Here is a 27,674-nt window from a genome sequence, read left to right on the forward strand (position 1 = left end):
TATTAAAAGTACAATGTAAACATATAAGTTTTTTTTTTTTTTTGGTAAAAGATAAACATATAAGTTACTTATTATAGATTTTTTTTTTTTTTTTGGGTTAAAGAAAATAGGAGTTAGCTAGATTATGCTAGCCCTCGAACAGGACATTAAGGTTATAGCCCATGAGCCAACTGGTGTGAAAGCCCACCAACAAATTCTTATTGGGCACGAGACTTGAATTTAAGTGGATTAAATGAAATCTCCGGACCTTACCAGTTAATGCTTATTATAAATTTTTGCCTAGATATAGAAAAAAACATATAAATAAATAAATAAAATAAAAGGCATCCTATAATTGCAAAGCCCATTTGGGAATGTAAAGGGCGATCATTGGCTCAAAAAGTGAATAATTAAATTAGCCAAGGCTGAGGCAGTATCAATGGGTGGTGCCTTGGTGGTGGTAATTAAGAACAGAGTAACAGTTGAAGACACTTTGAGTGGAGTTCAAGAACGAGTAACAGTTGAGATTAACTAAGGAATTTGAAGCAGTAGAGGCACCAACTGACCAAAGCAAATGTCCCTGTTAAAACCAAGCCAAAGTAAGCAAGCAAGCATCTTTCATTTTGATTTCAAATCCATACCTTTCACTCTCTGTTTTGGGTGTTTTGATGTTGGACTACTGGTATATTTGTTGCTGTGCACCTTTTCGTTATGGTTTCCCAGTTATCTTATTATATATGCCATTATGATCTTGATAGTTTTGGTAATGGAGCATGAGCTATTAATTTTAAATTTGGGAACTTGGGGTGATTTGTTTTGTGGGGTATCTCTTGGCAGGTTTTCTATTTTATATGCAATTGTTCCTTTTGAATGAGTTCAAGTCTTTGGAGATAAAAGGTTGTGTTGTGAGGGGTTTAATTTGTTCAAATAGTTGAGGACCCTGTGGATTTTAGTTCATGGTGTGTGTTTGAATGTGGTAAGAGAAGATGGGTCATAGAACAGCCTGTTGAATTACTGTGTGTTTTGGATACTGAATAATCAGATTTTTAGGGTGATGTTACCCACTTAATGTAAAGGTCTTTAGCAAAATTTCCATGTTTCTCTTATGAATATCTGGGTATTATTGTAGAGTCTTCAATTGTACTATAAGTTTGTAATTGTCTAAGACTAGGCATAGAACACAGTGCACATGCATATGTCTGGATTAGTTACCAACTCTAAGTTCAATTATTAACCATATTCCACAAACTGGGATCTTGTTTGGTCCTCCCGGCAGTTTTTGGTGATAATTTGTCGTTTTAGGTCTTAAGTTGTGCTCTTGCCATTGGCAGTGACCTCTAACTCAAATGGTACCTCCTCCCCTCATAAAATGAAATGGAGGGTGAGGTCATGCATACAAGATTATTTAGTAAATAATCAATGAAAAAAATAGAGAGGAAGAGGTTGCAAATCAACTGTATTTCATTTTTTAGTATTGATGTGAACTTGGCCAATGCTTTGCCAACTTCTCGAGGTTTACACCCCAAAATTGAACTGCACCAAAAGAGAAAAAAAAGAAAAAAAAAAAAAGAAAAAAAAAGAAGAGAAAAATCTTTGTTCAATTCCCTTGCCATCATCTAAAGCATAGGTTTCTAATATCTCTTGTAATTGCTAAGATCCTGTACTGCAGATTTTGGCATCTTCTCAAATTGTGAAATCAGATGTATTCATTTCATTGAATCATGAACACTAATAATTTCATTTACATATCATTTGGGATCAGTTATAAGTAGTTGCTAAATATGCAAGAATCTCCATCAGATAGTCTCTTTAAAGAGCAAGTTTATTTGTGAATCCATAAATCATGGCTGATGATCCTAACCCTTCAACCACAACAGAAGCATTGAAGGTTCTTGACTCCTATGAATCAGACACAATTAAGCTGGGTATGCCACATTCTGACCTTTGGTTGATGGTCTGGCTATCCATGTATTATAGTTGTCTTTTATGTTTGTTAAATTTAATGTGTGGACTTCTCTTAATGATCTATCTTTTGTTCATGCTGCAGCTACATGTTCTTTGGCAAGATGGACCAATCACAATGCACTTATTTCTATGCTGAAGGAGGTATGACCAGCATACCATGCCATTTTTTGTCATCATCAGATCAAGATACAAGGATACACTCTATTACTTTCTTGTGCCTTTTCATATTTTTTGTGTTAGGAAAAACATCAACTATCAAGTCTTTTTCAGATGCTCATGAAGCATAGTAATTTGACTTACGCCATAACACCTTTGTTATTAGTGAAAACTCATTTGCTGAAGTGGATTTGAAAAAACTCTTCCTGCTATAGTAGCGTTATGCTTGTTGCACAAAAAAAATTGATAAATGGCATTCTTGATATAATGTAGTGTAGTAAATATTTTTACAATAATAGCAACAAGTCAACAAGAATAATGGTTGCTGTTGTTATCATCAATCATTTTGATTGTGCCAGCCAAAACATAAGGATTCTACATTAGTTATATGTTTATAGTATTTTCTTATTGGTCCATTTGTATTATCATTAAGTGTGTGTGTGTGTGTGTGTGTGTTGTTGTTGTTGTTGTTACAAAATTCCATGCATGTTTTGATATCTTCTGTTCTGTTGGAATTATCTTTCTAATGTACCCTGTATGACACTGAAGGTCTTTCTACTCCTGTCATATGAGAAAGTAGATTCAAGTAACAGTTCTAGAAATTTCTCTCAGAAATATCTGCATATGGCTCAGGAGATTGTCAATTTGTTGACAATGAATTCGTGGTTCTTAAAAAAATGGAAGTTCACACCTCTATTCTTGGTGTGATGTTGCTTTAACTAGCTTGGTATACTTCCCTAATTTTGCACATACAAGAATAGTCTGCTGACTTATAGTGAACCAGATACCTAAAAAGACTTATTACTGATACAGGTCTAATGTATCAGACACTCATTTTCTTGATTTTGGTCTCCATCAAACTTCAAGATACAAAAAAACTAAAATTTCATCCATGCTAAATGTTTTTAAAATTTTTAACAACTTATTTTATGGCTCTTGAGTACTTAACAGTACTAGTGTAATTCATCTATGTGATTTAAGAAAGTGGATTTACCTCATTAGAGAATTCATGTTCTAATGAGGACTTGTAGTTTATCTTTTTATTTTGTGAGTACAATGAAATTTGTAAGTACTAACAATTATTTTTCAAAATAGAAAAGTATCCAACCCAAGAACTTAATTTCTTGATCTTTCATGAAAGGACTCTGTACCCATCTTAGCTCTTTGCAAGCAACTGTTTTTATAACAGTGGTGAAAATTCTTTCAGAAAAAGAGAAATAAAATCATCTTGCAACCTCGTTTATGCTGAAGAGTTAATTGTTAATTCTTCTGAATACTAGGTAAGCTCAGTGATACGCCCCCAAATGGTATTTATGTTTAGGAAGTAAATGTATCAGAAATCTAGTTGTGGTGCTGGGTGTGTAGATAGTATGCCATTTCAATAATTTAATTTTAAATACCTATGGGTTCATTATCTTAGTATCGTTGAAGTATAACTCTGTCATCTGTAGATCCTTGAAATGTAGAGTATACCCTTGCCTAGTGTGGGGTCATGGATTTTGGGATTTGGCCGAGAGCATGTGGTTTTGGCCGAGAGCATATGATTTTGGCCGAGAAGCATGGGTGGTCCGAGTCCGAGGAGTACTATCTCCTCGGATAAAGCCAAACGCAAATCTGGTATAGGTCCTAATGATCAAGGATGACCTTCCTGATGATAGCAACGAGCATCATGAACATACAAGAGGGATAAGGACTCAAAAATATCTAAGGGAAAACTGCTACCACCGCATTAATAAGGAAGTGACCTCTGAACAGTATTATGGCAGCCTTACAGCCACCCCAAAAGACTTTTAGAAGGAGCTGATGAGACAACCATCAACTGTCCACATGTGGTCCACGTGTAGGGTAAGGATGAAGGGAGAGATGTAACATAAATAAGGGTAGAGATCCCAGAGAAGAGGGGATGAAAAAAGGAGAAGAGAAAGCACTATAGCAATCTCAACAACTCCTGTAACCATTGTCATCCAATATATGCTAGAACAGAGCTCCTCGGACTGTGCCGAGAACCAACTTTCTCGCACAAACCGGGTTCAATTTTTGTTGGCTTATCATCCAAAACCATATTAACTGTTATCTAAGCACTAAAGCCTAGCTCTTTGACCTACTCTCTACAAATTTATTGTACTAGGTTTACTGGGTCAAGATCCCTTACATTTTGGGTTTGGTCTGAAAATTGTGTCCCTACACCTAGCATGATATGAAACATGTTTAAACTGCCCTTTTTAGGAGTGGTGATGGATAATTATCTACAATTCGCATGAGAAGTGGTCATTTAACAAAAGACTTTAGGTTGATGATATGAGTGATTTCTAATTCTATTCATAAGCTGATGCTTCAATTTTTATGACATGCAATTATAAAGCTTGTAGGAGTTGGCTTTGGCATAACAAATCCTGAGCACGTAAAATAGGATAGTTTTAAAACATATACCATTAAATGCTTGTGCAGGTTGTTCCATCCATGTTGGCATGTATTTCTAAAGTGTAAATTATGGTAGCTAGATGGGGAGCTGATGGTGTAATTGTTGGTGGAGTGTCAGAATGAAGCTGTTGATTTGCAAAATCCTCCAAGAAAGGTTTGAAGGAACTGGAAATTTCCACAAAATCCCAAAAATCTGCACTTGATTGAGAAACTTTTATGGGATAAAATCAAGCTTGTGGTAATTCTTGTTGTCAAGTTTGATATGCATTAGAATAAAATAAGAATACATTTTGTTTAATGTTGTGACATATGTCGACAACTTCAAAAAATTTCCATTTTTTTGAGCAACGAGTAGTTTTTTTTTGTTGCCCTTTTTGTTTCTCAAACCGCCAAGAGCCATCAATCTTGGTTCCCATATTAGGCAACCTAGTAAGCGCAAAAGGTCAGTCATATAGCCATACGTTTACTTTGGGATCATGTCAAAGACTTGCAACCAATTATAGAAGACTATCAACTCAGAACTTATTAAAAAAAAAACTAATTAAGGAAATAGGAATAGAAATCATCTGTTACATATTTTGTGTTTTACTTTTATCTTCCAACAATCACAATTTATCATGTGTTTAAGTGGCTAAAGAACAAAATAAAACAAAACCAAAACAAAACAAAACAAAAATAGGAAAAAAAATGTTTTGTAATACATATTGCCAGTGTCTAAATTTAAAACAATAATACTAAAAAAAACTTCACCAAAAAAAAAAAAATCTCTATTGCAACTTTAAATGTTGGAAGATTTTCTTCATCCAAAAAACTCAAATAGATCTCTACTAATCTGTTGAATTAATTTGACTAATACATCCTGCTAGTGTCAAATATAAAACAATAATACTAATAAAATTTCACCAAAAAAAAAAAAAAAAAATCTCTATTCTTTACATGTAGGAAAATTTTCTTCATCGAAAAAACTTAAATAAATATCTACTAAACCGTCGACTTAATCTAACTAAAACCTTTACATATTTTTTCTTATAACACCTATTCTTCAAATCAACAAGTTCAAAATCTGAATGAAAGGGGAAAATTTCGATCGGCCTGGTCCACACATTGCTCATTTTTGAATTTCCGCTTCTAAAGTCGTAATGTATAATGTTGGTATCGTCTCTCATCAACATAATATCAGAACTTTGGAAAGCAACTGGATAACAACAAGTATTAAGTTTTGCAGGTTCAATACTCACAGTTTGTTTCTTACTCCATACTCCATGATTTTCCATCATCCATACTTGTATATCACATCCTTTCTTGCAAAGCATCCCTACACACCCTTGGTACTCAACAAGTTTCATGGGATCGAAATAGTCTTTCTTGCATAATGGAAAAGGTAGATCTAATGTTGTCTCTTTGTTGGAATCGACATGAAAAACGAACACCATATTGTTGTTAGTTAGCCAATAAAGAGAGCCAGAAACAGATACAACTGGGTCAAATCCCAACCACTCATCTTTGGGCAACAATACTAAATCTTTCAACTTTTTCCATGCCCACTCTTTTGAATCAAAAATCTCACAAAAAAGAAAAGAATACCTCACAGACTTATAGGTCACAAATTTACGCAAGGGGTGTGTTGAAAATCTAATGATCTTATAGTGCAAAGGATTTGACTTGAGCACAACCATTGCACATCTTTCGGTGAAATACCGAGTTCTAGGATTTGGTATCTTCGTCCACTGTTTAGTACTGGGCTTGCAAACATAATATTTATGATTTCTACAACTATAATCATCCACGCACAGAAGAAGACCTTGTTTAGTGGCAGCTATAATGGAGACCGGTCCAGGTATGAAGTCAAGCGAGAGTTTAGATTTAGGATCTGATTCATTGATGGATACAAACTTGTTGACGGGTTTACTCCATTCTAAACTTCGAATGAAAAAACCATCAATAGTTTTGGTTCTTTCACAATGTGCCTGTATGAAACTTGAGTCATACGTTATCAAGTTCCAATCCTTTGAAACAAGTCTGCACCGCCCAATATCTCCTAATGTCATCTGGCTCAGAATCTCAAAGATCATATCCTTAGGAAGAGTAGGAGACTCTTCCTCCTTTTTCTTTGTCTTGCGTATAACCATGGAGCATAGTTTCCTAAACCAAGAAAAAACCAAGAAGGAAACTGAGAAAAAAGAAGGCTGTGACATCTTTAGGTTGTGACAAATACGTATGAAAAGTTACTTAGGCAGAAGAAGAAGCAGCAGCGAACACCAATGAATAAGGTTAAGCAGGTTACACTTCTGTGAGAAAGTTCAGCCGTTTGGTATTAACAAGAACAAGAAAGCGAAGAACAGGTTTCAGTATGGCTTAGCTGCTCCTATTTGAGATTTTACGGAATAGAAAGTTGACACCAATAACCGAGTAGGGTTTGGTGCTTATTTATAGGAGTGTATGGTCGGTGCTCATGAACAATAGAAGAGTTTTAGTTGAAAGTAAATTATCCTAACATAGTTGAACTGTAATAGATATAAGACTATGAAATAATAATTAAATTGAACTTAAGTCTAATAGAAATAGGACTTGGAAATATGAAATAATAATTAAATTAAACTTTGTAGGTCGGTGCTAAACAATTAGTAGATTTTTTTTTTTTTTTTTTTTTTTTAATGAAAAATTAGTAGAGTTTGGATTTTGTCAAGGCCAACCCACAGACATCGCATGCTCCAAATGTGGAGGAGATTGGGTTCTATACATGGTCTCCTCCACCTTCCCCCCATTGTCAAAATTTATTTTGGTGGTGCAGATCTTAAAGAGATTGGTGAACCAAGACTTAAGTAATTATCCTGATTTACAGGGACGGAATCAGGATTCAAATTTACGGGAGCCGAAGTTCTTCATTTAAAGATTTTAAAAAATTGGAATTTCAATACTTGAGGTTGACAACAATGCATTATTAGCATTAATTTTTTAATTATTTGTATTTTTTCTTTTGAAGAAAAATTAATAAATATTTTTTAATAAAACAAGAGTTTTGTAAGTCAATTGACAAGTCCTAATATTTTCAAAGTTTGACGAAGGTTAGTCCGATTATTTTATTCTCGTCGTTTTTTATTGCTCTACTGCTAGCTAACTTGCTCATCTGAGAATGCTCTCACAAAAAGAAAAATAAAAAAGTCAAATATCTCTTTGAGAAACCGCGCGAAGCTTAGTTCAGAGAGAGAGAGAGCCAATCAAACAGTCTAAGAGAGAGAGAGAGAGTGTTTGATTAAGAGGGGGAAGGGGAGAGAAAAGTCGCATGTAAAGTATTTTATTTTCTTTATGTAAAAATTGAAAGTTCATGAAAAGAAAAAGAACTAAAGCCCGGAGGTGACCAAAAGTCCAAAAAATTAAAAAGTAAAAAACACACATACACAGCACAGAACAACGACACCTAGCTTTTCTTTTTTAATAAATAAAAAAAGTCCCCATTAAATAGCCACTCCCACTTTTTATCTTCTTGTTCTTTCCGCCATCTAACTCAGCAGTCGTTCATCCCCCACTTTTTCTGAGCCAAAGCTTATTTCTCTCTCAACTTTTGGATTTTTTTTTTTTTTTTTTGACAGGGGCGGAGCTATGTTGAAAGGCGGAGGCATGACCCTCAAAATTTTGAATTTTTTTTTTTTTTTGAAAGTGATCTGGCTTTCATTAACTGAATATCAACGAATCATAGTACAAAGCTTCCCCGGCAGAATTATCAAAATTCTGAAATTTATATATATATATATATATATAATTTTTTTAATATTTTTAAAATTGGTCTAAAAAATAATATTTTCAATTGAAAGTTTTTTTTGTTTTTACTTATTTTAGTATAAAATTTTGATAATTAAGACTGAAAATAAAACTTTTTAAGAATTTCGTTATGAAAATGATAAAAATGAAATTTATTTAATGAAAGATCGTTATCAAACATAACTTTGATTGAAAATACTAAACTTTTTTTGTTGTTGTTGGATGTGTGTATATATATAATTTATCAAATAAAAAATGTGTGTATATATAATAAAAAAGTGTGTGTGTATATATATGTGTGTGTGTGTAGGGGATAACTTAGCTCCCCAAACAAAAATTTCTAGCTCCGCTTTATGATCTGTTTGGTTGGGTGGATTTAGGAAGGATGAAAAAAAAGAAGAAGTGGAAAATAGGAGAGAAAATGAGTGGAAATGGTGTTTGGTTGAAATGGGAAGGGGGAGAGAAAAGTGGTGGGGTCCACAACTTTTCTTTCCCCACTCTTCAAACTACAATCTCTCCAAATTGAAGAGAAAAATGGAAAAAAATATTTGGCCAAAATTGCCCTCACCTCTTTTAACATTTTTGACTTTATTTTATTTTATTTTTTGCGAAAACCACATTTTCGTTCTTACATTTTCACACGATTCCCATTTTGGTCTCTATCTTTTATTTTCACCATGTTTAGTTCTCATTTTAAAATATGCATTCTGTTTTAGTCCTTACCGTTACTTATTTAACAGAATTATCCTACGTGACAAATGGTAAGGACTAAAACGTAATGCGTTTGAGTTTTGTGTTTTTTGTGTTTGGTTTCAAAGCATAAGAAGATCTTATTGAATGTTTGTGTTTTGTAAATTTTTATAGGCATGTCTTTTTATTTGGTTGCTAAGAAAATACAAGAAAAAAAAAAGTAAATTTTTAATTTTTAATTTTTTGGGCAAGCTTAGTTGGGGAAGAACATGAAGAACTCAGAGTTCTGTGTTCTTCTTGTTCTTCCAAAAAAAAAAAAAAAATAATAATTTAACTAAATTTTTTTTTTAAATAATAAGGTTAGAAATTTTTATATTATTTTTATCTGATGTGGCTTTTAAAAAAAAATTAAATGGCTAATGTGGCATTTTTAAAAATGTAAATAATTTTTTTAATATTATTTTAATTGACACGTTAGCATTTACTGTTGGACCGTTTGCCATGTAAGATAATACCGTTAAATGAGTAACGGTAAGAACTAAAACGGAATGCGTTTTTCAAAATGAGGACTAAAAATGGTGAAAATAAAAGTTAGAAACCAAAATGAAAATCGCATGAAAATGTGGTTTTCACCTTTTTTTTTTTTTTTTTTCTCTTTTGACTTTTCCTTCATAATGCTAGCTTTTTGTTTTTGTTTTTGTTTTTTTTTCTTTCCTTGGTTTTGTGAGGTGGTGGGTTCTTTTTCTTTTCCATATATATTTATATATTTTCTTAATTTTTTTAATTTTTTTAATAAAACACTTTTGGATGATTTCTTATGCTATTTTTTGAAATGTCCACTTTCATCTATACAATTTTTTTAAAAAAAGTATAATATATTACTTTTTGTTTTATTTAAGAAGGATATGATGGTAAATTTATACAAACCTTATTTTCAACCAAACCAAAAAAAAAAAAATCATCCTTCTACTTTTCCATCCTCTCAACCAAACACAAATGAGGAAAACTAAAAACTTTTCTATTCTCCTACTTTTCCATTCTCCTTTTATTTTTTATCCTCTCACTTTTTTATCCTCCCAACCAAACGAATCATAAGGGCGGAATCAGAAATTTTTGTTTGGAGAGAGCTAAGTTATTACCCTACACACACACACACGCACACACACACACACACACACACACACATGTATATACACACACACACACACACATATATATACACACACTTTTTTATTTGATAAGTTATATATATACACACATCTAATAAAAAAAAGAGTTTAGTATTTTCAATCAAAGTTATGTTTGATGGCAATCTTTTATACAATAAATTTCATTTTTATAATTTTCATAATGAAATTCTTAAAAAGTTTTATTTTCAATTCTAATTATCAAATTTTATACTAAAATAAGTAAAAAAAAAATCTTTCAATTGAAAATATTATTTTTTAGACCAATTTTAAAAATATTAAATAATTATATATATTTAAAAAAATTTACAATTTTTGAAGGTCATGCCCCCGCCTTTCAACATAGCTCCGCCCCTGTCAAAAAAAAAAAACAAGAGAAAAAGAAGATCCAAAAGTTAAGAGAGAAATAAGTTTTGGCTCAGAAAAAGTGGGGGATGAATGACTGATGAGGTAGATGGCATAAAGAAGAAGAAGAGAAAAAGTTGGGGTGTGGGGTTAGGCAGTGGGGGTATTTAATTGGAGCATTCTTATCAAGTCTCTCATATGCTATAAATCGTATTTTTTAGCCTCTAAACCCCAAAAAACTATCTCTATCAAACTTGTTATATCTTATAAAATTTACAACCTTGCTATAGTGCAATCTCATTTTTGAGAAGGCACTGTAGCTGTATTGTAAAACAAAAAATAGTTTTTTATTCCCTTTTGATTTCTCATTATCTTTCCTCTCTCTCTATCTCTCTTCTTTCATCTCTGTTCTCTTTTCTCTGTTCTCTGTTCTTTCTCCGTGGTTCATGTTCTCTCTTCTCTCTCTGTTCTACTCATCGCCGGTTTCTGCACGTCGCCGATCTTTGCTTGTCGCCGGTCTATACACGTCGCCGATCTTTCGGCTCTCAGTCACTCGATCTCTCTACTCTTCGTCTGCAATGTCGCCGATCTCTCTACTCTCAGTCACTCAATCTCTACTCTTTGGCCGCAACATTGCCAAGTCGCTGCTGCCTTTGATTCGCCCTCCCATCGCCCTCATCGGTTTAGATCTATGATTATCTCCCTCTTATGTTCCGATTTGCAGGTTGTGGGTTCCGATTCGCCCTCACTGGTGGAGGGTTTTTTTTTTTTTTTTTTGCTGCTGTGGTTGGTGGTGGTGAGTGGATATGGTGGTTGTGGATGTGGATGTGGTGATTTACAGGTTGTGGGTTCCAATTCACCCTCACCGGTGGAGGTTTGTTTTTTTTTGTTTTTTGTTTTTCCTGTTGTGGTTGGTGGTGGTAAGTGGATGTGGTGGGATGCGGATGCGGATGTGGTGGGTTTTGTGGTGATAGTTGGTAGTGTGGCGCCGGCGGTGCTGTGAGAAAGAGAGAGACAGAGGAGAGAGAAAAAATAAAAAATAAATGAAAAATAATAAAGAAACAATATTTAAATGAATTGGTAAAAAAAAATAGAAGTTTTGATATAAGCTGTATTGTAAAGTGGTGTGTTATATGTTATAAAATTGGGTTTTGAGATGGTAAATGCTAAATTTTTTGGAATGTTTGATAAGAATGCTCTTAGTGGCTATTTAATGGTGACTTTTTTATTTTTATTTTTTTTATTAAAAAAGAATAGCTAGGTGTCGTTGTTCTGTGCTGTGTATGTGTGTGTTTTTACTTTTTAATTTTTTTGGACTTTTGGTCACCTCTGGGCTTAATTTTTTTTTTCATGAACTTTCAATTTTTACATAAAGAAAATAAAATATTTTACATGCGATCTTATATAGAAATAATAGTAATATATAATTAATGTAATATATGTACAATAATAATTCATATAAAATAAATAATAAATAATAGTACAATCTTATCATTATGTATTTTTTAAAAGAATTATTAATTTATTATGCATTGCTAATTTCATACTGTAGATGCTCATTTTTTTTAGAAGCCCAGCAGGAGGTGAAACCCAAAGACATGGGCAGAAGAAGAGTAGGATAGAAAATGCCATTAAGCCTAAGTGGTAGGAATAATGGATCATGAGTCCATAACGCAAGCAGATGGACCCTAAAGAAGTAAATGAGCCTAAGAAGGCTCGGAAGAAAAAAATAACAAACCCATGGGCTGTATGGATGTAGAAAAGCAAGAATAAGCCACGGCTGTCACGGTAGGCCCAAAGTGGTGTAAGTAAAGAAAGTAAGGGGCAATAGAGAATCCATGAGCCCCAAGGATGAAGTAAGAAGCACTTGGGCCAAGGAAACCCAAGGAGTTAGTAAAAGCCCATGGGAAACGTAAAATTGGAAAAGGGTCAAGGATGCTTCAAGAAAGTAAATGGGCTAAGAATGCCCGAAGGAAGGTAGGTAGGACGAGGGAGTCCACACAGTAGTAAATGGCCTAATGAGTTTATTGAGCCTTTAGAAAAAGAATGAATAGAAGAGCCCAAAGAGGCCCAGCAGACTTGGGTTAAGCAAACCTCATGGCAGGCATAGTAGAATGACGCGGCAGGAAACTAATGACAAGGGTTGGAAGTATAAGAATGGCCCACAAACAGGCTAGGCCCAGCCCCTAAGAGAAGCAAACAATAAATGCAAAGTCAGGAAAAGTAGCCCATGCCAAAAGAAGCCAAAGATGAGCAGCAAATTGGACAAGTTGACTTTCAGACCGCGGTAGACATATGAGCAATGAGCGTGGAGGCAAGGCACGCGCAAGGCCCAAGCACCACCAGTCTGTACCCAGCCAATACAGGAAATGGTGAGGTCATGGGTCAAAGGTAAGAGGGTATGGTCTGGCGGTGGGGAAGGGAAGAAACCCATTTTCGTGTTTCTTGCTCAAGCTCTTTTGGAGGCAATGTCCTGCTGGAATGACATACCACCCAAAAGAGGCAAAACTAAGTTGGAACCACTAGGTGCATGCCATGAGAGATGGAGAGAAGGAGAGTACTTACACCGTGACAGGTAAGAGTGCCACGACGAGCAAACAAATAAAAGAGCCTTCGTTGTCTAGTGAGGTGGAGTGGCGCGGCCAGTGCAGGTAAGTGACACTGGTTGGGTAACTGACCAGTCAGTGATGGTCGGCAAAGACACCTACACCAGACAAAGACGGTTAAAGGCTAAAATGGTAAAAGCTAAGCATGACTGGCACTATATAAGGAGCCTTTGCTGTGCACGGCAAGAGGGAACGATAACCTCTGGGATATAATCACTAGAATCACAAAAAAGATAAAAGCAAGGAAAGTAAAACCAAGAAGAAAGGAGAGAAAGAATCTGGGAGAAAGAGAAAGGGAGAGAGTAAGAAAAAATGAAAAGAAAGAAAGGAAAGAATTAAGGAATAGGGGGAAGGGTAAAAAGAAAACAGAGAGAGAACTGAGCGGTAGACATGCACCAAATAGGTCAATTTCCTTCTCCCTCTTCAACCCATGCTCTCTGGTGACGAGAAAGGATCTTGCAAAAATATAAGTCATTTAGGCCCGCCCCTTCAAAGCAGCTAATTTCCCATTTCATAGGAGATTAGTCGCATTGAAGAGGTGGTTTCACCTTCTTGACTTAGTCTTGGCAGTAACTTAACACGGCATGCCGACATTTATTTCTTTCAATAAAGCTTGCTGTTGTTAATTCAATACTTGTTATTTTGTTGTCGTTTGCAAAATGGGCACTCCTTAACAAAGCTCACTGTTTATTTTATCTGAATCCTAAAGAAATTTCCATTACAGTCCTTATTGTATCTGTCTGCCGTAGTTAATATAACAGCTCTGCCTACCATAGACATATGATCAAAGCCTGGTTGGCAAGGGGCATTGTTTGCGCACAAGCCGGACTAAGGAAGTTTGCTCTTGGATCGGTCCTAACTCCTTGATCCAGAAATCTTTGGGCCCAGTGTTGCAGCAGGCGGCCCAGCCTAATACTTGCAAAAAAGGCCCACACACATACTAATAGTTATAATACTATATCTATCTAAGTTGTGGATATATTATTTTAATTTTCTAAATATAAGTGTGGGGGGTAAAAAGATCCTGATGGGAACATGGGCCTTTTGGGCCGTGTTAAGGAGGGCCGACCTGACCCTGGGTTTGGAAATTGTTAATACTATGGGTCGGCCCATGCGCCGAGGGTCCGAGGACCCAGCCGAGGGTGAACTTACCCTCGGACTGACACCAGAGAACCCAGGACTTCATGGTACAGGTTAGGGAATGACACGGTCAAGACCAATGGTTAAAAGGGGTGAACCCTTGAATGCCCCAGAAGCACCAGTGTTGAAGAAATGTCAAAGACAAAGGCTGCTACCTCCACATTAAAGACCCTGCACCTACCACCCTGGCCGCATTAATGGGGAGGTGACACTTAAACAGTGGAAGGGAAACTTCTAGTTACTGTTCAAAGACACTAAGAAAAGAAATATCTATACTAAGGGAGGAGTTGGGGGCAACACGTGTATAAAGTATTAAGAAGAAGAGTATTTAAGGAAAGACCTAGAACAGAAATGAGGACGGAACTTTTTGTAACCTAAAAAGAAAAAAAGACAAAGAGAGAGAGATAATATAAGAACAGCTCTCGGCTTACGTCCGAGGAGACCTATTTACATTACTCTTTGCTGTTTCCTAATACTGGCAATCTTTAGTTTGTCATTTAATCTTCACTCACTTCTAACCTGGGTTTCAAGCCCACTCTCTACAAATTTTCATTGTTTAAGGCTCATTGGGCCTGAGCCCATAACTGTTCTTGGGTCCAGGTGCAATTGTGCACTTACAATAAGATAGGATAATTAAACTCACACATGTTTTTAAAAAAAATTTATGCATTTAAAAAAAAATATTTTTATTTTTAAACTTATTATTTTATTATATATTTTTATAATTTAAAATTATTAATTAATTTCATACTAATAGTTATGACATTCTAGCTATGGAACAAGGTATATTGCTTGCTCAAGTGTTACAACTCCCTCGGGTTCTGCTTGAAAGTGATGCACTTATAGTGATTAATGCCATCAATGACTTAGCTTTTGGGACTCCTTACGGGCACATCATCCAGGATATCACTCAAGCAAGCATCCTTTGATCTCCGCTCTTTCAAGCATCTCAACTAGGCCTTTAATTATGTAGCCCACGAGCTTGCTCAATTGGCTCGTAGGAATAGATTTGCTTATCTGTGGAGAGGGGTTACCCTTTCCTTTTTAGAACAAATTGTACAAGCTGATATGCTGAACTAAACCTGCATGATAGGTTTCTCTGTTGTACCCCCTTTCTTTATTGCAATGCAATTTTATCCCCTTTCAAAAAAATACTATATCTAAGTTGTGGATATATAATTTTAATTTTCTAAATATAAGATAGGATAATTAAACTCACACATGTTTTTTTAAAAAAATTTTATGCATTTAAGATTATATATTTTTAAATTTAAACTTATTATTTTAATATATATTTTTATAATTTAAAATTATAAATTAATTAATTATGATATCATCAGTTCGACTATTATTCTGATTTTGGTTCGAGCATATAACCAAGAACCACTTTCTTTTTCAATTTTTTGACCATACTAGTTTTTAAAAAGAGTGCAATAGTGTACAATACAATCATAAAGATGAGTCAATAGCCTATCATGTAAGAGTCCTAAGAAATAGGTTGTTAGATAAGAAAGAAAATTTAATGGTGGTTTCAAATTAAAATCCAATAATATGTCATCTAAGATTTATTGTGAAAATGTTATGGAATTAGTCAAGCAGTACTCCTCAATTAGTCACACAACACGCCTTAATTTGGAAACACTCTTGTTGGAAGGTAAAAAAATTATGTTAATGGTAGATCCAAATTAAAACCAATAAAACATGGCAACTTAATATATATGAAGAAAAAATTTTCAAATTTTTTGTATATAAAACATTGCTCTTATAAAAGAAAACGTTAACAAATGTCCTAAGAACATTGGTTTAGATAATATTTTGAAGAACTTTTTATAAAAACAAAAAAAAAATTTTGATTACTTTTTATGTGTGTTTCTCAAAAAACAATTGCCTACAATTAAAATAAGTCCTCTTAGAGCATTAGCATTGATGGTGACAATTTTAACCGCCAAATATAACAAAAATGAGGCTGCATAGTGGAATTATCTTTCTATTGTACCCTGTATGACACTTAAGGTATTGCTACTCTTGTCATGTGAGAAAGTAGATTCAAGTAACAGTAATAGAAATTCGTCTTAGAAATATCGATCTGTGTATGGCTCAGGAGATTGTCTGTTTGTTGACAATGAATTTGTGTTATTTAAAAAATGGAAGTTCACACCTCTGTTATTGGCTTGATGTTGCTTTAACTAACTTGGTATACTTCCCTAATTTTGCAGATACAAGAATAGTCCACTGGCTTATAGTGAACCACATACCTAAAAAGAGATACTGATACAGGTCTAATGCATTGGACACTCATTTTCTTGATTTTGGTCTCCAACTAACTTCAAGACACAAAAACTAATTTCATCCATTCTATATGTTTTTAAAATTTTTGAGGACTCTTTTTATGGCTCTTGAGTACTTAGCAGTACTTGTGTAATACTTCTTTATGATTTAAGAAAGTGGATATGCTTCATTAGAGAACTTATGTTCTAATGAGGACTTGTAAATTTTTTTTTTTTGTCAGTGCAATGAAATTTGTAAGTATTAACAATAATGTTTCAGACTAGACAAGTATCCAAACAAGAACTTAATTTCCTGATCTTTCATGAAAGGACTCTGTAGCCATCTTATTTGAAGAAGTTGTCTTAGCTCTTGCAAGCAATTGTTTTTAGAACAGTGGTGAAAATTATTTCAGAAAAAGAGAGATAAAATTATCTCGCAACCTTATTTAAGCTGAAGAGTTAATTGTTGATTCTTTTGAATACTAGGTAAGCTCAGTTATATGCCCCCAAATGGTATTTATGTTTAGGAAGTACAAGTATCAGAAATCTAGTTGTGGTGCTGGGTGTGTAGATAGTATGCCATTTCAATAATTTAATTTTAAATACCTATGAGTTCATTATCTTAGTATCGTTGAAGTATAACTCTGTCGTCTGTTAGATGCTTGAAATGTAGAAAATACCCTTGCCTAGCATGATATGAAACATGTTTAAACTGCTTTTTTCAGGAGTGGTGATGGATAATTATCTACAATTCGCATGAGAAGTGGTCATGTAACAAAAGACTTTAGGTTGATGATATGAGTGATTTCTAATTCTCTACATAAGCTGATGCTTCAATTTTTATGACATGCAATTATCAAACTTGTAGGAGTTGGCTTTGGCATAACAAATCCTGAGCATGTAATACAGGTTAGTTTTAAAACGTATACCATTAAATGCTTGTGCAGGTTGTTCCATCCATGTTGGCATGTATTTCTGAAGTGTAAATTATGGTAGCTAGATGGGGAGCTGATGATGGTGTAATTGTTGGTGGAGTGCCAAGGTGAAGTTGTTGATTTGCAAAATGGAAAAAGTTTCTTAGCAATCTGAATGGGAGGAAAGTCTCACCAAACTGTTACGTGTCCATATTAGAGAGTGGCACCTGTCCAACCCCACTAAAACACAAACTCAAGATATAACTTCCATTAACTCCACTTTTCCATATTTTTTTTATTAAAAAAATTATTTTTCTCTTTCTCCTTCAACACTCAGTCCTTTCTCTCTCTCTCCTTCAACGCTTCCCCATCCGTCTCATTTGTTCCAGAGACGAAGAGGAAACCGAGAGCGAAAGAGAGAAGGAGAGAGAAACTGATGGAAAAATTGAAGGAAAATAGATATTTTTGTTTGTTGGGACTGTTTCTCACTCTCTGGCAAACACATTTTGGTTGGCATTTTGGTATTTGGTTGGTGAGAAAGTTAGGGAAAATGAAATGTAAAATTTAGTTTGTGAGTAACAGAAAAATTAAAATGGAAGCGGAAGTGATAGTTTTTGTTGTTTTTCATGTTTTCTCTACACAATAGGGTTTGATTTCTTGTGTTAAAATTTGTTTGGACACAGAGAAAATCGAGGAAAATGTGTGGAAAGTAAATTTTTTAGGTCACAGGCTTTCTCTATTTCATAAACAAATACAAAATTCTTAGATTCAAAATTCAAATTCCTTTCTTGTATTACATTTTCTCGGCATCCAAACAGCTCTCTCTCTCTCTCTCTCTCTCTCTCTAATGATTTTGATTTTTGGATTGGAATGTAGGTGCTGGAGTTGGCAGGAAACGTGACACGTGACAACAAGAAGACTAGGATCAACCCGCAGCACGTGCTGCTCGTCATGAGGAACGACGAGGAGCTTGAAAAGCTTCTCCAGGGTGTGACCATTACTAGCGGTGGAGTTCTTCACATCAACCCAGTTCTGCTGCCCAAGAAGAATGCAAACAACCCAAACACATAGACCAGACTCAGATTTCGGCACACCATGATACTAGTAGGACTGCTTAATAAGGGAAAAAGTTTCTCTGCAATTTGAGGGTGGCCGGAGAAACTGAATGGGTGGCCAGAGAAATCGAATGGGGGCTGAAGACGCCGAAACCACCTCCCTGGAGCCGCTGAAGTAGATTTGTTTTTGGGTTTCAGAGAATAGATCTCTCTCTCGCTCTCGGTTTCCTCTTCATCTCTGGAACAAAAGAGAGGGATGGGGAAGCGTTGAAGGAGAGAGAGAGAGAGAAAGGACTAAGTGTTGAAGGAGACAGAGAGAAATAATTTTTTTAATAAAAAGATTATGGAAAAGTCGAGTTAATAGAAGTTATCTCTTGAGTTTGTGTTTTAGTGGGGTTGGATAGGTGTCACTCTCTGATATGGACACATCACAGTTTGGAGAGACTTCCTCCAATTCAGGTTGTAGAAAAACTTTTTCCTTGCAAAACCCTCCAAGAAAGGTTTGAAGGATCTAGAAATTTTCACAAAATCCCTAAAATCTGCATTTGATTGAGAAAAACTTTTATGGGATAAAATCAAGCTTATGGTAATTCTTGTTGGAAAATTTTCTTCATCCAAAAAACTCAAATAGATCTCTACTAATCTGTTGAATTAATTTGACTAATACATCCTGCTGGTGTCAAATATAAAACAATAATACTAACAAAACTTAAACACAAAAAAAAACTCTATTCTTTAAATGTAGGAAAATTTTCTTCATCGAAAAAACTTAAATAAATATCTACTAAACCGTCGACTTAATCTAACTGAAACCTTTACATATTTTTTTCTTATAACACCTATTCTTCAAATCAACAAGTTCAAAATCTGAATGAAAGGGGAAAATTTCCATCGGCGTGGTCCACACATTGCTCATTTTCGAATTTCCGCTTCTAAAGTCGTAATGTATCATGTTGGTATCGTCTCTCATCAACATAATGTCAGAACTTTGGAAAGCAACTGGATAACAACAAGTACTAATAAGTTTTGCAGGTTCAATACTCACAGTTTGTTTCTTACTCCATACTCCATGATTTTCCATCATCCATACTTGTATATCACATCCTTTCTTGCAAAGCATCCCAACACACCCTTGGTACTCAACAAGTTTCATGGGATCGAAATAGTTTTTCTTGCATAATGGAAAAGGTAGATCAAATGTTGTCCCTTTGTGGGAATCGACATGAAAAACGAACACCATATTGTTGTTAGTTAGCCAATAAAGAGAGCCAGAAACAGATACAACTGGGTCAAATCCCAAGCCCAACCACTCATCTTTGGGCAACAATACTAAATCTTTCAACTTTTTCCATGCCCACGCTTTTGAATCAAAAATCTCACAAAAAGAAAAGAAGACCTCATAGACTTATAGGTCACAAATTTACACAAGGGGTGTGTTGAAAATCTGAAGATCTTATAGTGCAAAGGATTTGACTTGAGCACAACCATTGCACATCTTTTGGTGAAATACCGAGTTCTAGGATTTGGTATCTTCTTCCACTGTTTAGTACAGGGCTTGCAAACATAATATTTATGATTTCTACAACTATAATCATCCACGCACAGAAGAAGACCTTGTTTAGTGGCAGCTATAATGGAGACCGGTCCAGGTATGAAGTCAAGCGAGAGTTTAGATTTAGGATCTGATTCATTGATGGATACAAACTTGTTGACGGGTTTACTCCATTTTAAACTTCGAATGAAAAAACCATCAATTGTTTTGGTTCTTTCACAATGTGCCTGTATGAAACTTGAGTCATACGTTATCAAGTTCCAATCCTTTGAAACAAGTCTGCACCACCCAAAATCTCCTAATGTTATCCGGCTCAAAATCTCAAAGATCATATCTTTAGGAAGAGTAGGAGACTCCTCCTCCTTTTTCTTTGTCTTGCGTATAACCATGGAGCCTAGTTTCCTAAACCAAGAAAAAACCAAGAAGCAGACTGAGAAAAGAGAAGGCTTTGACATGTTTAGGTTGTGACAAATACGTATGAAAAGTCATTTAGGCAGAAGAAGAAGCAGCAGCAAACACCAATGAATAAGGTTAAGCAGGTTACACTTCTGAGAGAAAGTTCAGCCGTTTGGTATTGAGAAGAACAAGAAAGAGAACAGGTTTCAGTATGGCTTAGCTGCTCCTATTTAAGATTTTACGGAATAGAAAGATGACACCAATGACTGAGTAGGGTTTGGTGCTTATTTATAGGAGTGTATGGTCGGTGCTGAACAATTAGAAGAGTTTTAGTTGAAAGTTTATTATCCTAACATAGTTGAACTGTAATAGATATAGGACAATTAAATTGAACTTAAGTCTAATAGAAATAGGACTAGGAAATATGAAATAATAATTAAATTAAACTTTGTAAGTCGGTGCTTGACAATTAGTAGAGTTTTTTTTTTTAATGAAAATTAGTAGAATTCTAGTTGAAAGTAAATTATAAAAATATATAGTATTAGCTTAGCTACCGTTTTAATAATAAAAAAGAAAAAATCGAATTCTATAAGGAATAGGACTACGAAATATTATAGGAATAGCAACATTAATTTTGATATCGCATACCTTTCCCCAACAGGACAAACCTGCACATGGGCGGTGCAGACTTGTTTTCCAAGGACGAACCTTTCCCCCATCTCGGATGTTATCCCAATGGCCAATCAGGTCCTCTTGGATTTTGTCAAGGCCAACCCAAATGTGGAGGAGATTGGGTTCTATACATGGTCTCCTCCACCTTCCCCTCCCATCGTTAAAATTAATTTTGGTAGTGCAATTTTAAAGAGACTGGTGAAGCAGGACTTGGGGTAATTCTCCCTGATTTATAGGGGCGGAATCATGATTTAAATTTAGGGGAGCTTAAGTTCTTTATTTAAAGATTTTAAAAAATTGGAATATCAATACTAAAGGTTGACAACAATGCATTATTAGAATTAATTTTTTTAATTATTTGTATTTTTTCTTTTGAAGAAAAATCAATAATAAAAATTTATAAACAAGAGTTTTGTAAGTCAATGGGCAAGTCCTAATATTTTCAAGGTTTAACGAAGGTTAGTCCGATTCTTTTATTTTGTCCACGTTATAAATTTAAAAAAAAAAATCTTTTCACATAATTCAATAACTAATAAATTCGTAATGCTATATATATATATATATATATAGACAACTAAAATAATGATTAATAAATATCATGCATTAATATTTAGCGAAAAAAAGAGTGAGAATTATTGGTGTCGTGGTAAGGTTGAGATTTTTCCTTTAAAAAAAAATTGCAATTTTGAAAAAATAGTATTAAAAAAAAAGATCTATTAAACAATCATATGATAACGGATGGTAATTTTGAGTTTTTAACTAAGTAAATAATAAAGCTTTTCCCATCATTACATTAATTGAGCTAAGGCACAAATTTTATTACCAAGGGACAAATCACACACATGCTTTGGTGGCATTTAGGTAAGGCACAAAGCAATAAATTGTTGTTATTTTACATGTGTATTACCATTTATGCATGCATGTCAAGTGTGTCCAAAAGTTAATAAAACATTAAAATCAATAAATTCTATCATTTGAAAAAATAAATAAATTTTTTTCACAGTTCGAGTTAAAGACAACAACTGATTCAAGTTGTTGGTGATATTAACTGGTGTGTGGATGGAGTGATCGGTGGCATAGGAGATGTCTATGTGGCTATAGGGGTGGAATCATTTGAGAGGGGCATAGAACACTCAAATGAGAGAATGAGAAATTGGGTAAAGGTTATTGGGTTTTTGTAATTTTTTTTGCTAGGATTTGTAATTGATTTGTTGTTATTTTTTTGCTTAGACTAGATTTATGATTAGTCCAAAGATTTTTTTTATTATCCAGATATTTTTTTTTAAAAATATGTATTTTTTTAAAAATATATTTTTTGTTATCTATTTTTGGGATTTCATGGGTTAGTTTGTAAATTTTTTGGGAAGGGGGGCCAAGTTATAAATTTTAGAGTCAAAAGTAAATTTTTTTCTATGTTAATATATATATACTAGTTGATTTTTTTTTTTCAAAGCACTACAAAAAAAAGGTTCTATAGCCGCGTTTTTAAAACGTGGCTATAGCTCAGAAAAACGTGGCTATAAGACGATTTGTTCTATAGCCGCGTTTTTTTAGACCACGTTTTTAATAGTGGCCTAAAATGCGTAACTATAGGTTGAGGGGTCTATGGCCACATTTTTTTAAACGCGGCCATAGTTGTGGGTTAAAGCCGCATTTCAAAAACGCGGCTTTAGGCTAGGATTATAGTCGCGTTTTTAAAACGCGGCTTCAGCCCATCACTATGGCCACGTTTTGAACGTAGCTATACCCCTGAATACTTCACAACAGCCTGCTCTACACCCTCAGCTTCTCTCTTGCCTTCAAGAAGATCAAAAGGAACACAATTACACTAGGAACATTTTTTTCCTTTGACTTTCCTACACTTTCTCAGCAATGAAACACAAAATTGATGCCCAGAGTTCAAACAGCAGGATATAACTATCATAATAACAACAATATTTCAAAACATAGAGACTTTCTAGTTTCCACAAAGCATCTATACACTGAAATTCCAAAAATTTATTTGCTTACATCACAACAATAATGCTATTTTTGTGAAGGCAAAAAGCCTCCCAATGAACCAAACCTAGCATAACTCATCAACTCTATATAAGAGGCAACTTGAGTTCTTTTGTATCTATTATCATTTTTATAGGCAGGATTTTGGAAGACATCCACAATCACTTTGGCATCTATCTCAACAATAAGACAAGTGATATTTAAGGTAATTTCAACAAATATAAAGGTAATTCCAATCAGCACTGAAAGCCAATAATCACAGATTTGACAGTATAACAGTATCAACTGTTATCCTTACCTCCAAAGTGATGACTCCACAAAAATGTCTTTCCTCTTGCTTTTTGGTGTACCCAAGCTGTAAAATAAATGAGAGTCCAAGAATGCGTATGGATAAACCTGCTCTCCTACACCAAGAATGATTTTTCAGCCAATCAAAAAGAAAAATATGCTCTCTATGTAGATATATGTTCCCCAAGAATAAAACCTAGTGATATAAGGCATATCTGATTCGTGGAGAAGATTTTTTTCTTTTTATACTTTTTTTATAAGTAATAATGAATTTCATTAAAAGAACTCTGAAATGGTTTCCAAAAGAATTACAATCTAAGATTTACAAGATCCATGAAAACTACTAAAGAATTTACAAGTTATCCCACCAATTATAATACAACATTCAAACAAAGAATGCAAAAATCATTTTGAATTATACCAAGTTACAAACTAAAAACTAAGTAGCTCCAAAATGAAAAAACTAAAATCTGAGAAATATAAAGCACGACTTTTATATTTGACACCTTTCTTTATAGCACCTGTAGTTTCAGGTGCTTGTTTCTTCTTTTTCAAAAGGTCATAAAGTTATCCCATTCTTCCCTTGTTTCAAGTGCACTTAATTTAAATACTTCCAAAAACTAGAGAGTCCAAACCTAAAAGAGGCAAGTAAAACAAATTGATGTCATCTATAAATTATACACCATGATAATATTTTAAGTTTTACCTCAACAGCAAAACTAAATTTATTTCTGTATTACAAGACCAACTTAAAAGTAAACATCCTACAAAATAGAAACCAGTGTCATTGGACATAACAAACTACCAAGCTGATTAATTCTTTGAAGGATAAACAACAAGTTTTTTATTGGTTTGCTGAAAGTGGGTAAAAGTACAGTTGTATCAAGAAAAAAAACAAGATTTCAAAAAGTTGCGCATAAGCAATGGAACTAAAAAGCTAATCCAGATGTAAGCTTAAGTATTTACTAAAGAAGGAGAAAATAACCAACATTTACTCAACTCTATCTCTATCAAGACAAAACCACTCTGCATAATAGAAATTTGAGTACTGAATAGGCCAAAATGGACCAAATATTCTAAATTGGACCGAAGTGGCTGAATTGGTCCGAATAGACAAAATGAACCCAATGGACCAAATTGAGTCACCAATGCAGTTAATAGAAAATTCTAATGTAGAGCCATATCTAGTCACTTGCCATTGCAACCAGAAGAGCCAATGGTGCCTCTCCAAATGGCATCTTTATTGTTTTCACCAAAGCATTAGCAGATTCTTTGGTGTGAGCTAGAAAACATTCAAAAGAACTATGAGAGTTTTGTTTTCTTTTTGATAATTAATTTGTTATAAGGATTGCCTTTTGTCATCTAGTGCTAACAGTATAACTAAAATTCTTTGAATCTAGAACATTCCTTCTACAATGCCCACAAGATTTTGTTGCAAACGTTCAAAATAACAAGACAACAACAAAGTCAAAATAAATATATAACAAGAATTAGAGAAAAAAACAATGTCCTCAGGACAATACCGACATGCAAAATAATGAAACACCGTATGGTTACTATAAGTAAGACTTACAGGTTAAATATTCAACTGAATTCATTCAGAATAGTGAAATGAGTAACAAAGCGAGCCTCCTAATTGTTAGATGATAATGGGGGGGGGGGGGGGTTAAGCTAGACTCCTAACTCTTAATGCAGTACATCAACTTTACCAAACACAAAAAGAAGTTCTGAAGAATCACAAACTTACCCTTACACCTCTCTTGTGTGCTCCATGTCTTTGGGCCGTCAAGCTCTTCATATATGGCATGGCATAACTAATCCTATAAAACAAAAGGCCAAAGGCAAACAATCAGCAACAAAGTTTAACAATATGAAATCCAATTAAGCGAATTTCAATCCAAATTCTCAAACAGCAAAATGGACAATAAGTAAATATATCGCTTCCAATACGATTTCTCTCTAGTAAACCTCTCCAATTCTCTCCTTAAATCATAAAAAAAAAAAGAGCATAAATTCCTACATCTAAAAAAAGAAGAAACGTAAAGATAATAGTGGTTTGTTATCAAAGAGTTTGTGTTTGATTTAAATTGGGAAACCAAGTAGCATAATCCCCTAAAAAAAGAAGAGTAAACTCCTACCCCTAAAAAAAAAAGCGTAAATTCTTATTACCTGACTGCCATTGAAGTTTAATGCCAACATTGACTCAGCCAAAGAAAAAAAAAAATATATATATATATATATATATATATATATATATATGTATGTATGTATGTATGTATATAAAATAAAGTAAAAATAAATCTCACCAAAAAAAAAAAAAAAATGATACATGGCATATTTACTTGATTGCTTCAATTAAATTTCACCAAGAGACTTCTAATATTAATGAGAAACTTAAAACAAAAATCAGGTAGCACAACAATCAGCTCCCTTCAGTTGGCTGGTTGGCTCCAAGAGGTTGATAGCAGCCCCTATTTGAAATTCATTGAGAAGTTTTCCCAAGCACCTGGCGTACATTCCTTTTAAACCCAAAACAGAGCCACCCATTAAAAGAGCAAGCCACCACCATTACAAACAACCAAATAAAATCATACAAAATCACAAAATCCATCAAGACTATCCCATATTTTGGTTCTCAACGCAACAAGACTATCAAACTACACATTGAATTCCAACCACCCAATAAGCTATCTATCCACTCCTGCCACCACCAGCACTGCCAAAATCTGATTTGGACAACAAATCATTTATTTGTTGGGAAAAATAAGAGAGCATTTGAAACCATGATTTCAATTTCCTACCATCAAATGCAGGCATTTGAAAGCATTCACCTACTATTATCAAGCACATTAATGAAGCTAACGTATTGAAGTAAATAGAGAGCATTGTCTAGATGAAGGAGACAAAAGAAAAATAAGTAAAAAATCATGTGATTTAAATAAATATATAAATAAAATAAAATATCATACCTACCTTTTCTACATATTCAACTACGGTAGAGTTAATCACCTCCTTGATTACTTGCATGGTTAGAGCATGTGGAGGCCTCTCCATAAAAACCACAAGTACATGGAGTGCTGCTCTAAACTAGTCAACCACAACAAAGGATAGTTAAATAGTCATTAAATGATTGGAAGCCACTTCTGTTGACTACTGTAACTCTTCATGGATGACCATATGCAGTTAGAAAACAAAAACAAAAAACAAAAGAAATAAGCTTCTCTCCATGATAAAATATACACCTTTTGCAAGACCTCAAAACTCAGACTCAGTGAACCATTAAAGCAAACCCCAAAAGCCTCCGACAATATATGAACGGATATATATATGACCCAAATTATTAAAAATAAGCCCATTTTAAACAGAGACATTGAAGAACTCCAATCAATGATATAATAACTCATAAATCACATGAATTAATTCAAAGTGGCCAAACCAAACATAAAACCTCCATCACGTTACAACAATATGATTCCTTAAATCTCAAATAATTGGAGTAGTAAAAAAAAAACAAAAAATGTAAGAATCAAATAGTATACATACCAAGGTTATTGTCGAGGGTTTTGGTGAACTGGTTGAGAGTTGGGGGGACCTTGAGCTTCTGCTTGAGGATCCTCTTCTTCCTCTGAAGCTGAACAGTCTTAGGCCATTTGATGAATCGGGTCAGATCTCTCTCCGGTGGCAAAGCCCCACTGATCTCAACATCTCGTCCGGATCGACGACCTTCTTCAACAACCACCACCGCTTTGCCTCACCGCCACGCGTCAACATGTACGGCATCTCCCCTCCATTGTCTCCTTCGGTGCGATTCTCCATCGACCATGACCGCTCGATCTCTCCCAACAGATCCATCTCCGTCTCCCCACGCGGCGACACGTCTGGCACTGTCAGCAACCCTCACCACCACCACCAGATCGTGAAGCGCACCGCTCCTCAAAAATGAACCTGTATGTGCTCTCCTACCACTCACTCCGAAATTTCCATATACATCCCTCTACCTGGATATATAAAAATCATATATAATCTCTCTTATCAAAGCCAGAGGGTTGAGATCGGAGATGGAGGATGAGGGTTGAGAGATGGAGGCTTGGAGGGTGAGGGTTGAGATCGGGCTTGAGGGGTAGAGGCTGGTGTGCAATTGAAGAGGCTAGGGTTGAATTTAGACAGAGAAAGGTTTGAAGGGCTTAGATCAGTGCCTTAGGGGTTTTTTTTCTTTCCAATTTATAGTAGGGGCTATAGTCCCGTTTTTTCAAACGCAGCTTCAGGGATGCTTTAGGCCGCGTT

The 27,674-nt window shown here is 34.6% G+C and overlaps 1 protein-coding gene and 2 long non-coding RNA genes across 5 annotated transcripts; 1 reads left to right on the plus strand and 2 right to left on the minus strand.

Moving 5' to 3' along the window:
- Window positions 1-349: 349 nt before the first annotated feature.
- On the plus strand, window positions 350-2,396 carry LOC142634171 (uncharacterized). 2 transcript variants are annotated; one of them, XR_012844064.1, is made up of 3 exons: window positions 350-578; window positions 1,857-1,904; window positions 2,027-2,396. It is a non-coding gene; the product is annotated as an uncharacterized LOC142634171 (long non-coding RNA). The 2 variants fall into 2 exon arrangements; XR_012844065.1 differs by lacking the exon at window positions 1,857-1,904 and having other exon boundaries at window positions 393-578.
- Window positions 2,397-4,532: 2,136 nt separating this feature from the next.
- LOC142635671 (F-box protein At5g49610-like) lies at window positions 4,533-6,650 on the minus strand. Its single transcript, XM_075809793.1, has 2 exons — window positions 5,705-6,650; window positions 4,533-4,714 (listed from the first exon to the last, which is right to left on the minus strand). Exons 1-2 carry the CDS (start codon window positions 6,648-6,650, stop codon window positions 4,533-4,535), a joined length of 1,128 nt encoding a protein of 375 aa, XP_075665908.1.
- A 16,164-nt stretch (window positions 6,651-22,814) lies between these two features.
- LOC142634234 (uncharacterized) lies at window positions 22,815-27,581 on the minus strand. 2 transcript variants are annotated; one of them, XR_012844084.1, is made up of 5 exons: window positions 26,934-27,581; window positions 26,364-26,477; window positions 25,138-25,210; window positions 23,401-23,506; window positions 22,815-22,901 (listed from the first exon to the last, which is right to left on the minus strand). It is a non-coding gene; the product is annotated as an uncharacterized LOC142634234 (long non-coding RNA). The 2 variants fall into 2 exon arrangements; XR_012844083.1 differs by having other exon boundaries at window positions 22,822-23,506.
- Window positions 27,582-27,674: the final 93 nt, after the last annotated feature.

Source organism: Castanea sativa, chromosome 5, assembly GCF_040712315.1.
Source record: "Castanea sativa cultivar Marrone di Chiusa Pesio chromosome 5, ASM4071231v1".
Lineage (NCBI taxonomy): Eukaryota > Viridiplantae > Streptophyta > Magnoliopsida > Fagales > Fagaceae > Castanea > Castanea sativa.

Bases quoted from the DNA above. Each gene is read 5' to 3' on its own strand.
- LOC142635671 (XM_075809793.1), bottom strand. From the start codon at position 6,650: ATGGTTATACGCAAGACAAAGAAAAAGGAGGAAGAGTCTCCTACTCTT. The intron at 4,715-5,704 runs GTTCTGATATTA...AATCAAGTGCAG, and splicing joins TTATCCAGTTGCTTTCCAAA to ATTTTTGGGATTTTGTGGAA.